Here is a 12,271-nt window from a genome sequence, read left to right as displayed (position 1 = left end):
CTACTATTTCCGAGTAGGATTGGGTAGGAGGGCTGGCTGGAGGCTGACCTTTGCACTCCCTGGTTAAATAAAAGGCTGTTAAGCAAATTCAGAGTGTAAACAGGATTCCTTGGAGAACCCATCATTCTGGAACTTCCCCGAGTACTCCTGCAGACCTTTCCTTCTCAGTATTTGCAATGCTAGTTACCAATCATGTGCTCCTCAGGGCTGGTTCCCTCAGGGCCTTACAGACCTGAAGGTTTTTGTTTGTTCAGGTCACCTAAGGTATTTAAAAGGAAAGACACACATTTCTTCCCCCCTCCCCACCCCCCCAACCCTCACCCTCAACCCAGAAAGAGGTACATTGCTCTAGGTGCATTCTCAGTGCCTAGCTTCCATGCATCCAGCCTGTCCCTTTCCCCAGGCTCCTAGTAACCCAAGGTGGTGGATTTGGGGGGGTGTGTGTAATTTCATTCAGTTTCCATTCCTGCTCTTAGGCTTGGCGCTGGGATTAGAATGAAGAAGGGGTCACAGAGGGAAAGCTGACACATGGGACACACTGGACCGTGACAGTGTGGCACGTGCTACGGAGACATGGCCAGGGCTCCTGGGAAGAAGGGGTGGAGACAGCCCACTGCCTGGGAGAAAGGGGGAAGATCCTGAAGAATGAATGGGTTTATCTAGGGGAACAAACCAGGGGCATTCCCTCGTGGGGCAGCAGACAGCATAAGGGAGCCAAGGCTGCAGAGGGTTGGAATACCAGGTGCAGGGTGGGCAGGGACCGGATGTCCGGTCTGCTCTGGCTCATTTCTACTTCATCCTGCAGGCAATAGGTATTTAAAAATAAAATGGTGACATGATAGGAGCCCGCTGAATTAGAAAGGGCATCCTAGTTACAGTGCAAAGAGGGCTGACGTGCCCAGAGAATGGGATATAGGGGTCGCAGTGGCATTTAAACTCAGTTTAAATATTTGGTCAATTTTAATTCCAACACAAACATGTAAGATTTTAATGGCTGTATATATTGTAATGGATATTGAGGACTAAGCTCTGATTTTTTTTATCTTGCCCAAATTCCTATCTAAGGGGTCTGGAGAGTCAGGCCCTACAAACCATACACAAATTCTCATCAGATGGGTTTTAATTAACTCTATATATATCATGACTGACTTTCCAGCCTGACTCCGGCACAGCATTATATGACAAAGAAGAAAGTCTAAATTTTACCCCAAAACATGTTGCTTTGCCAGATTTTGAAATGGCAAAGCGGTCCTTTGTGGGGGAAAGTTTGTGCCTGTAAAGAATCTTGGCCAAGCACGGTGGCTCACGCCTGTAATCTCAGCACTTTGGGAGGCAGAGGCAAGCAGATCATGAGGTCAGGAGTTTGAGACCAGCCTGGCCGATATGGTGAAACCCCGTCTCTGCTAAAAATATAAAAAATTAGCCAGGTGTGGTGGTGTGCGCCTATAGTCCCAGCTACTTGGGAGGCGGAGGCAGGAGAATCGCTTGAACCCAGGAGGCAGGGAGGTTGCAGTGAGCCGAGATCACACCACTGCACTCCAGCCTGGGCGACAGAGTGAGACTCTGTCTCAAAAACAAAAAAGAATCTCTATTAACATAGCTAGATTTTTTTCTTCCAGGCCCTCCCAATCCTAAAGAGATTAAGAGTCCAGCACCTTTTAAAGATTCAGTAGATGGCCAGGCGTGGTGGCCCACTCCTGTAATCGCAGCACTTTGGGAGGGCAAGGCAAGCGGATCACCTGAGGTCAGGAGTTCGAGACCAGCCTGACCAACGTGGCGAAACCCCATCTCTACTGAAAATACAAAAATTAGCTGGGCATGATGGCACACGCCTGTAATCCCAGCTACCCCAGAGGCTGAGGCAGGAGAATCGCTTGAACCCAGGAGGCGGAGGTTGCAGTGAGCTGAGATCACACCATTGCACTCCAGCCTGGGTGACAGAGAAAGACTCTGTCTCAAAAAAAAAAAAAAAAAAAAAAAGATTGAATAGGAAACATTTCTCTCTATTGTCTCTAAGAGCGGCCACTATAAGACTTCAAAAGAACCTTGTCTCCACAGTCTTTTATCTTAACCTGGACATTTCCTTTCTGTTATCCCAGATCTTTAGACAAACTCAACCAGTTGTCAACTAGAACATGTATAAATTTACCTATTGCCTGGGAACAACCCCCTGACCGCTGCCGCTGCCGCCTTTCGGTTGTCCCGCCTTTCTGGACCAAACCAGTGTATTTCTTAAACGTATTTGATGGATGTCTCATGACTCCCTAAAATGTATAAAATCAAGCTGCTCCCTGACCCCTTGGGCACACGCTCTCAGGACCTCCTGAGGGTTGTATCATCGGCCATGGTCACTCATATTTGGCTCAGAATAAATCTCTTTAAATATTTTACAGAGTTTGACTCTTCGTCAATAATATCATGAAAAAACTAGCTCATCAAACCTATGCTACAAAGCCACAGTAGTAATATATTTAAGATTCTTGAAATGAGTGGATTTAAAAAAAAATAATAGGGCAGAGCCTCCCCTTTCCAGTGGTGTGGTGGATGTGGTGTCCAAAAGACCCTCCTGTTTTTGGTGTGAATACACCAAATAATGCTGGTGTGTTTTTACAAAACATAACCACAAAGGTGAGACTATCAGAGACCAGAAATCTCAAGAAAATACAAGTCTAGAGAGATAGGGGAGCAGCATCAAAGCTGGTCTTTACCCAGGGGTATCTGCCAGTTGATTTTAATGAGCCACTGGCAGGAGTCAATACCTGGGGACTGTTTTGTTCAGAGACTGAACAGGTGTTTGTGTTTGTCTTTCTTAGCCTTGGCCGGGTTAAAGGAAAAAGAAAGAACCCTCCCCTTCTTCAGAATTTCCAGCTATAGTCCTACATTCACATGGATTGGGAGCCCCAGTTCACGTTACTTATTTGACCTAAAAAAAATTGCAAGCTAAAAATTTGGTTTAATGTAGTCTGGGATAACAAGGCCCTTAGGCTCTGGAGAAGCAAATGTAGGTTTCCCACTGCCCCCACCCCCCAACGTAATAGATAAGTGAAACAAATTGTGACACAGTTGAAGAGATTATTAATGAACTAGAAGAGAGATTTGAGGAGAGTACTTCTCCCAGAAAGACAAAGAGATAGAAGATTTAAAAAGAGAGGCTAAAGGAAATGGAGGATAGAATGAAAAGACCCCAACTCTATCTGATCACAGTTCTGAGAAAATAAAGTGAATGGGTACAAATGGATGTTTGATAGGAGATAATGGATGACCATTTCCAAAATTGATGAAAACTACTTATTCTCCAGGTTCAGAAAGACCAGTATCTCTAGCGGAATAAATATCACAAGGAAACTGCAAAACATCCAAGACAAAGAAAGTATTCACAAGCAGCCAGAGAGAAAAGTTAGATTGCTTATGAAGGAATGACAAGTAGTAGATTGATAGTATTCAATAGTGGAGGCTAGAAGATGATACAGTATCATCTTTTAAAATAATAACCAACTTAGAATGATATATCCAGCAAACTATCTTTCAAGAATGAGAATAAAGACATTTTTAGACAAATGAACTCTGAAAGGGTTTACAACCAAAAGACCCTAAAACCCTCTCATTAAAGGAGCTTCTAAAGGTTGAATTTAAAGAAGGATAATAATTTCCAAAGAAAGGTCTAGGTGCAAGAAGAAATAATGAGGAAAAAAAAGGGTAAAGTCATGAATAACTCTAAACAAACATATATGAGAGAACAAGAAGAAGATCTCCATTTATAACTTTGGGAGGCTGAGGTGGGTGGATCACAGGGTTAAGAGATCGAGACCATCCTGGCCAACATGTTGAAACTTTGCATCTACAACCCGGGAGGAGGTTTTATTGAGCCGAGATCATGCCACTGCACTCTAGTCTGGTGACAGAGTGAGACTCCATCTCAAAAAACACAACAAAATAAAAAACAAAAGTCACAATAGAACTGAAATTCTGGAAAACATGAGTACATAGCTAGGGAAGATTAGGTCAGTGTGTGGTGCTGGTATGACTAGAATTAAAATATTCTTAATTTTTTGTATTGTTTGGGAGGAAGATAAAGATAACAATTCATTTTAGGTCATTAAGTTAAATATACATGTTAAAATTTGTAGAGGGCCTGTTAAAATAATAGAAACAATTCAGTAACTTCCAGATTCATTGGGGTTAGGGCATTAGAATGTAGAGGGAAGTAGATTAGTCCACATGTAGGCCAGAAAGACAAATGCTAGAAAAAGTAGAACAGTTGGAAACTTCTAAATGAGAGCATGTGAATTAACCTGAATGTATCAGGAGTCACAGCCAGCAGGGACCAAGCTCTTTGGTTAGAAAGCATGGCTGGAGTTAAAAAACCCAGTGCTGTGCTAGTTATAAGAGAAATATAAGGAAGCAAAGAATAGAGGGGAACCCAAAAACTACCAAAAACAGAGATTGAGATTTTCAGGACCCTATTTTCAATATCATCAAAAATATGAACTTGTTAGGGAAAATCTAAAAACAGATATAATAGAGCTGTAGTGAGAAAACCGTAAAACACTGGTGAAGAGGAAGAAGATCTGATTAAACGAAGAGCTATATCATGGTCATGAGTCAGAAGACTGATTAAGAGCTATACTATGGTCATGAGTCAGAAATCCCAGCAAGCTTTTCTGTAAAAATTGACAAAACAGGTTCTAAAACTTACACAGAAATGCAGAAGATTTGGAATAGCCAAAACAGCCTTGAAAAAGAAGAAGACAGAAGTGAGGACTAGCACTAGCTAAAGTTTAGTCTTTCAACAAATTGCTGAAACAATTGGATAGCCATGTGCATACAAATGAATTTCCATGCTTTTTACCATATACAAAAATTAACTCAAAATGGATTATAGATCTAAAGTAAAACTTTATAAACCTTCTAGAAGAAAACCTTTATGCCCATGAGTTAGGCAATGATTTTTTAGATAAGACACCAACAGCATGATCTGTAAAAGAACAAAGTACTAGGTTGACCCTCACCAAAATTTAAAACCCACGATCTTCAAAAGTCACTGTTAAGAGGATGAAAAGAGAAGGCATGGGGAGAAAACATTTGCAAAGCATGTATTTGATAAAAGGTTTATATCAAAACTAGTGGCAGTTTTTTCAAAAGGTAAACATACTCCTACCATATGATCCAGCTGTTCTATTCCTGAGTATTTATCCAAGCAAAATGAAGGCCTATGTCCATTCAAAGATGAGTACACAAATGTTCATGGCATCTCTCTGCATAGTAGCCCCAAACGAGAAACAATTCAATCCATCAACAGATGAATGGATAAACAAACTGTGGTATATCCATGCAGTGGGTGCTGCTCAGCATGTATAGAAATGATCTATTAGTCCGTGCAATGTCATGGATGAATCTAAGGTAATCACCCTACGTGGAAAAGCCAGACCAAAACCAAATGTGTATTATATGATTCCCTTTATTTGAAAATAATGGAAATGTAAGCTAATGTGTAGTGACACAAGTCAGTGATTGTCTGGGACTGGGAGGGCTCGAAGGGAGGATTTACAAATGGGCACAAAGAAACCTTTGGAGCCAGAGATATGTCCACTACCTCGGTTGTGATGGTGTTTTCCCAGCTGTATGCGTATATCAAAACTTAACAAATTATAAACTTGAAATATGTAAAGGTTTTTTGTTTTGTTTTTTGAGACAGAGTCTCGCTCTGTCACCCAAGCTGGAGTGCAGTGGCTCGATCTCGGCTCACTGCAGGCTCTGCCTCCCAGGTTCATGCCATTCTCCTCTCTCAGCCTCCTGAGTAGCTGGGACTACAGGCACCCGCCACCATGCCCAGCTAATTTTTTTTTGATATTTTTAGTAGAGATAGGGTTTCACCATGTTAGCCAGGATGGTCTTGATCTCCTGACCTTGTAATCTGCCCGCCTTGGCCTCCCAAAGTGCTGGGATTACAGGCGTGAGCCACTGCACCCAGCCTGAAATATGTAAAGTTTATTGTATGAGAGTTATACCTCAGGAGAGCTGTTTAAAATACATTACCAGACAAAAACTAATAGGTAGTTGTAGTCATATTAGACTCCTTCCTCCCGACTAGAGACTTCAGAGCAAAAGCCCTGCGTGAGGTTAGAGGTCATAAGTATTTATACTGTTCAGTACACCAGGAAGAGAAAACAATTTTGATTTTGTATGCTCCTGATAACATAGCTTGCAAACGCAGAAAAGAAAGATTGGCAGAACCATAAGGAGAAAGACATAAACTCACTCTCATAATGGGAGTTTTGAAGCATACCTGTTAGTTATTGATAGATTATAAGCAGACGAAAAAAACCAGTCAGGATTGGCTGGGCGCGGTGGCTCACGCTTGTAATCCCAGCACTTTGGGAGGCTGAGGCGGGCGAATCACGAGGTCAGGAGATCAAGACCACGGTGAAACCCCGTCTCTACTAAAAAATACAAAAAATTAGCCGGGCATGGTGGCGGGCGCCTGTAGTCCCAGCTACTCAGGAGGCTGAGGCAGGAGAATGGCGTGAACCCGGGAGGCGGAGCTTGCAGTGAGCCGAGATTGCGCCACTGCACTCCAGCCTGGGCGACAGAGCAAGACTCCGTCTCAAAAAAAAAAAAAAAAAAAAAACAGTCAGGATTTATAGGAAACTTGAACAACGCTGTTGATGAACTTTATTTAGTGGACGTATGCAGGACACTCTATCCATGAACTCTAGAACATGCACCCTCTTCCTGTTCTGTGGTCTGGCCCCAGCTCGCTGGTCATTCCTGTGGGTCGTTCAGTCCTTGGTGTTTCTTTCTGGCCCGAATCACTAGCCACTCTCCAGGCTTGTGTGTCCAGGTGCCTCCCTGACATCTCCACCAGGATCCCCAAGTGTCTTAAACTTGGCAGTTCCAAAGAACAACTCATGGCCTTCCCACCAAAACACTGTCTCCTTTTCCACAAACCTTTCCTCATCTTAGGAACTGGCAACTTCGCCCTTCCAGTCGTTGAGGCCCAAAGTGTCAGAGTGGCCCTTGGTTCCTTTCTCTCCTACCCCAGATCTCTCATATGCGTTGGTGTGTTTTTTCTGCACAACCTTCAAAATACATCTCGAATTTGTCTTCCCACAAGCTTCCCTGCTCCCTCTTGGCCTGAGTCACTAGTCGCTCTTGAATTTCTGATGACCATGGTCCCCTAACCTGCCTCCTGGTTCTCCTGGTTCCACCTCTCCCCACCCTGCCGTGTGCCATCCATTCTCGGAGTGACAGTCGGAGGGATGCTTCTGAAGCCTGCATCTTTCCCTGCTCAGAGCCCCGAGGATCTGTACCCCACGTGTTCCTGCCATCGTCTGCCTCTGCTCGCCTCGCTCTGTGGCAGCTGTGCTGGTCTCCTCGCTGCTTTTGGAATGTGCCAGGTAGCCTCTAACCACAGGGACTGTGTGTTTTCTGTTGCTTTTACCTGGAATGTTTCTCTGCCATGTGTCTAAATACCTTTTCTGGCCAGACGCAGTGACTAACACCTGTAATCCCAGCACTTTGGGAGGCTGAGGCGAGTGGATCACCTGAGGTCAGGAGTTCGAGACCAGCCTGGCCAACATGGTGAAACCCCGTCTCTACTAAAAACACAAAAATTAGTCTGGCGTGGTGGCGTGCGCCTGTAATCCCAGCTACTCAGGAGGCTGAGACAGGAAGACTGCTTCAACCTGGGAGGCGGAGGTTGCAGTGAGCCGAGATCACACTACTACCCTCCAGCCTGGGCGACAGAGTGAAATTCCGTCTCAGTAAAGAAAATAATAATAATAAATGCCTTTTCTCTCTTTGAGTGTTTGCTCATCTGTCACCTTAGGCGATTGACCGTTGTACCGAAGTGGCATCCCCCTCTTCACACACAAACCCCCTTGCTGCTCCTCATCCCAGTCTTTGCCTTGTTTTCTCCATAGCACATCACCATTGTGCATTTGATTTGTTTACTTAATAAACCATTGACAGTAGTCCTATAGGTGTTGCACGGGCAAGGCAGAACAGTGAAGGTAGCACCCCAAGAACTGGAGTTGGGGGAACCCTTAGTCTTTGCAGTTGGCCGTGCATGCTTGAATTAACACCATAGCCCCAAGGTGTGCAAGCCCTGAGCCTCGGTGTGGGAGGGCCTCTGGGGGCTGACAGTGGTCCTGGGTTTCCAGGATGAGTAAGGGGTAGATATCTCAAGAAGGGGGAGCAGGGGAGGCTCGTTTGATGACAGTGAGGAGAGACATGGGTGGTGATTTGAGGGGCATGAGCCGTGTCCTTCCATGTCTGTGGCTTCCGCTCAGCATCACTTCCCTGTTCATTTCCCAGGGAGACCCGGACCGGGTTTTGGTCCCAGGCCCAGTGCCTGATCTCCGGCTTGACTGGGCTTAGCCTTCTTTCCTCGTCTGTGGAGTGGAGGAGGCCTCCCTCACGCGCCCGTTGTGAGAAGTAGACTCTGTGCCTGGCATGGCACCAGCACACGTTGAATTTGTCTCTTATCCTTTTTGGCTATTGTCTGTGCAAGAGAGGAGAATGAACAACCGCTTCTGAGGCTGCCTGAAGCTTGGTCTACTGTTCATATGCTATTTATCAGGCTGCCGGAACTTAAAGAGAAAAATGGTGTTTGTTTTAATGAAATGAGAATTTTGAAATTAAGGCATTAAGTAAAAGTGCGTCAACACAAGCTTTGATTTTCTCTGAACCCTGACTAGATAAACCCTGACTGTCGCAGATAACCTCGCAGTGATGTTAATGGGTCACGCGTTACAATTTCTCTCTTGGTTATTTTCTTCTCTTTTAGTCTGAACCGGAGGGCTTTTCTCATTTCCACTTGTACGTGTGTGCTGCTTTTCTCGTGAGATGGAGGAAGGAAATACTAGAAGAAAAAGATTTTCAAGTAAGTAAATGCCTTTTCAAAAGAACCCGAGTTTGATTTTCTACTAGGGGAGAGGTTTATTACATTTTAGTTCACAGGGTTATTTGTGGAAGAGTTTTGAGAAGCGCTGCCTGCGTTTTGCCGCTGACCTCCTGCTGGTTGAAAGCCTGTCCAGCTGAGGAGACGAGCCTGGCAGTGGTCACGTGGTCACAGCGGTGGAAACGCTGCCCATGTTATGAGTTATTAGATGTGGCTGTGTGACAAGCTCCCTGTGGAACCTTCCCTGGGCCAGTGTGCCCCTCAGCAGCACGACCCCTGCAGGGTGCAGCACGTGACCTCTGGTCCCTGGAACCCTCTTCACAGCACCTGGACTGTGATGCTTTAGGGACAGGGCTGGGCAAGAAATCACACAGCCTGGGGTGCCTTCCAGCCGGGCCAGTGGGAGCTGTGTGACTGGGGGCACGCTGTTTAACCTCACTAGCCCCTGGCGACTTAGCGGGAGAGCCCTCCTGGCAGCCCACACATCAGAGGCACGCCCTGCTGGGCTCCGTGCTTGACCTGTGGGACTCCCTGTGGACTCGTGTCCAGCCCCTGACCCACCCCACATGTTCCTCTGTGAGGCGTCCCAAGCACACTGTGGACTGTTGGCCCCTTCACGGGGTGATACCCACTGTTCCCCAGGGTGCGGGTTGGGAAGTCCTTCTGCCCAGCGTTCACCCAGCAGAGGGCTCTGAGTGCAGCAAGGAAGACCCCAGCAGTGGGGACCAGACCGGGCTCTGCAGCAGCCGGTTGGGGTCAGCCATGCTCCACCACTCTCCCTTCTCGAGGCCCTCGTCTCTCAGATAAAGGGACAGACCTAAGTCCCCAGGGCAGTGCTCTGTGCAGCTGGCAGCCTGTTGTTCCCCAGCTCTGTGCTCGTCAGAGGCTCCAGGCATCCCTGCTCCTTCCGAGGGCTTTGGGAGGAGCCAGGGAGCTCCTGCCGCCCTGCTTCATCTCGGCCCCAGGAGAGACCAGACAGGTGAGGGCCGTACCGAGGCCAAGAGCTGCCAACAGGTCCTGGCCCAGCAGATGGAACCCAGCGCGGGTGTTCGTGGGTGGATGGGACAAGACGCTCCTTCTGCTCACTTAGCTCCTGCCTTTTTGTCAGTGTGGGGCTCGGTTGTGCCCTGCGGGGAGCATTGAGGCAGTGATTGGCATCTCAGTCTCAGACACACGCCTGCCTTGCCTCTCCCAGCCATGGTCTGTAAGTGAGTAGGGCACACCTGGCCCGCCCGCCCGCCCGATGCAAGGCTGCTGAGGCTGGGGCCTCCTGGCCCATCTGGCCCACTCATCACTTTGCACAGGGGAATGTGGAGGCAATAAGAGGGACCATGACTTGCTGTGTCACCAAGTAAGATGGAATGAATGGGGCCTAGACTGCGGTCTCCTGGCGAGCCTCCTGCTGTCCTCCACAGTGGGCTCTCCATCTGTGCAGAGAGCAGTGCTGGCTGGGCAGGCAGTGGCCACCTACTGGCTTGGCTGCTTACCTGTAGGGAGAAGGGCCCAGCCTCTCTGGTGCACAGTGGCCACTCCTGGTAGAACGGTGGCCAGAGTGGTTGGTCTCTGTATGCTGCCTTCCGGAGAGCCTCCCAGGGGACTTGCTCTCCAGATGCAGGCGGCTGGCTGCCGAGAGTCAGTCACTGGGCTGGTCATGGAGCTTGGTGTTCCTGCCTCGGTGGTGTCTGTGACTGACTGGCTGGGGAGCTCTGTTCCCTGGAGGCCCTGGGTGGACATTGCTGCCGTCCTGGGTCAGCCATGCCTGGTGGTGGGAGGTGGGGTGGGAGAGGCCTTGGGGTGACGTGTGTGCCTGCAGCTGCAGGGCACTGTGCTCAGGCCTGTGCTAACAACAGACCATGTCTCATCGTCTCCAGCAATCGCCCTGGGCCCCACTCTGGACAGACTCTGAGCCACACATATGCGAGGATGGACCCTGCGCACATTCTGGTTGGGGAGAAAGAACAGTAAAGAGATGATTGACCTTCAGCAAAAGGCTGTGCCTCCATTGGCGCCTCCATTTCTTCTGTCTGCTCCCAAATAGGGACAGTGCCACAAGGTGGCTCGAGGCAGACCAGACACACACTGGCCGTGGGAGCTTGTGGGCGAGGTTTCTTCCTGTTGTGATTACATGCAGAAGTGTCACTCTGGCCCTGGAGGCTGAAGCAGGCCATGAGCCCCTCAGGGTGAAGGACAGGAGATAGGGACAGCTGCGGATGCCAGGGTGCCTGAGCTGGGTCTGGGGGAGGTGGGTCATGAGATGGTGATGTTGGGTGGGCAGTGGGCCTCCTACCACCCTGTCATGTGATGGTCCCATCCAGGGGCCACTGGCAGGGGCAGACTTGGCCCAAGAAACAGAATTGATGGCAGCCTTGACACATGCAAATGACAAGGTGCCCACATTCCTCACCCTGCTGCAGCTCATTGGGCTTTTCTGTGAGAGATACATTGTGTTTGCTGTTGGGCTGGAGACATTGCTCTGCTGTCATTAGAGGGTGCAGCGTGGGAAGCTGATTAAAATGTTTTGCCAGCCTTCTCTGAGCCCTGCCTACTTAACTTGAGATGAAGGGAGGACAGGAGTCAGGCAAAGCCACACCGCCAGGGTGTGGGGTGTGGGGTGCAGGGTGCGTGGTGGAGTGCAGACTCTGAGAGCCTGTGGGGCCCCTGTGGCTTGAGTGGGGAACCGGGAGGAGGCGCTGGCAGAGGAGCCATGAGATTGATTTTCTTCCTTTAGAGGAAGAGGAAGTTGGTTCTTTGATGCCATAGGGTTTGGATGGAGAGAATGCTGTGAGTGCCAGAATGTGTTGTGGGCACTGAACCCAATGGGAAAGGAGGTGAGAAACAGAAGTTACAAACCTGGGGAGTCCTGGTGAGCACGGGGAATGTGTATGTGCAGTTGTGACATTTTAGGAAGACGCTTCTGCATCGATGGGAGGCCACCTGAGCGACTAGGGCCCAGAACATGAGTCTCCAACAGCGGAACATTGGTGGGAAGCGGCTTGAAAAGCCCTCATTCGTTGCAGCCTTGTGATTTGTCCCTTGGGAAATGATATGTTGCTCTAAGTCATTTTTCCACAGGAACAGAATCCTTTTCTTATTCCCAGAAGAAAGGCAGAGACCTTCCTGGTATTAAACAACAAAGCCAAGCAGTTTCAGGGGCCAGGGAGAGGGCAATGGGTCATGCTTCCCCTTCATTCCCCAAAACTTGGGCAGATGGGGAAGGTGAGGGCGCTGCCTGTGTCCTAGGTCCCCTTGGCCTTTGAGCTTCATGCAGGCATGGTTTGGTTCCTTCCCATCTGTGAGCCTCCTCCAGGGCCTACTGGGCAGGGCTCGGGGAGCAGGGAGTGGTGGGGCGGGGCGGGGTGGGATGAGGTG

General features: G+C 48.3%; 1 protein-coding gene across 16 annotated transcripts in view; it reads left to right on the top strand.

The window, feature by feature from the left end:
* TBC1D22A (TBC1 domain family member 22A) overlaps window positions 1-12,271 on the top strand; it is a 403,669-nt gene that overhangs the window by 330,228 nt on the left and 61,170 nt on the right. For 11 of the 16 annotated variants that reach the window (XM_055252819.2, XM_055252830.2, XM_055252828.2 and 8 more), the window contains one exon: window positions 8,789-8,884. The exons of 2 other annotated variants lie outside the window; for them this stretch is intronic. In XM_055252819.2, the coding sequence (XP_055108794.1) occupies window positions 8,789-8,884 (96 nt within the window). Of the gene's footprint in view, window positions 1-8,788; window positions 8,885-10,773; window positions 11,432-12,271 lie in introns of those variants that run through there. 3 more of the 16 variants (XM_055252820.2, XM_063622514.1, XM_063622508.1) reach the window with 3 other exon arrangements.

Source organism: Symphalangus syndactylus, chromosome 18 (genome assembly GCF_028878055.3).
Source record: "Symphalangus syndactylus isolate Jambi chromosome 18, NHGRI_mSymSyn1-v2.1_pri, whole genome shotgun sequence".
NCBI lineage: Eukaryota > Metazoa > Chordata > Mammalia > Primates > Hylobatidae > Symphalangus > Symphalangus syndactylus.
Note: the sequence above shows the minus strand (reverse complement) of the source record. Positions and strands in the feature narration are given on the sequence as shown.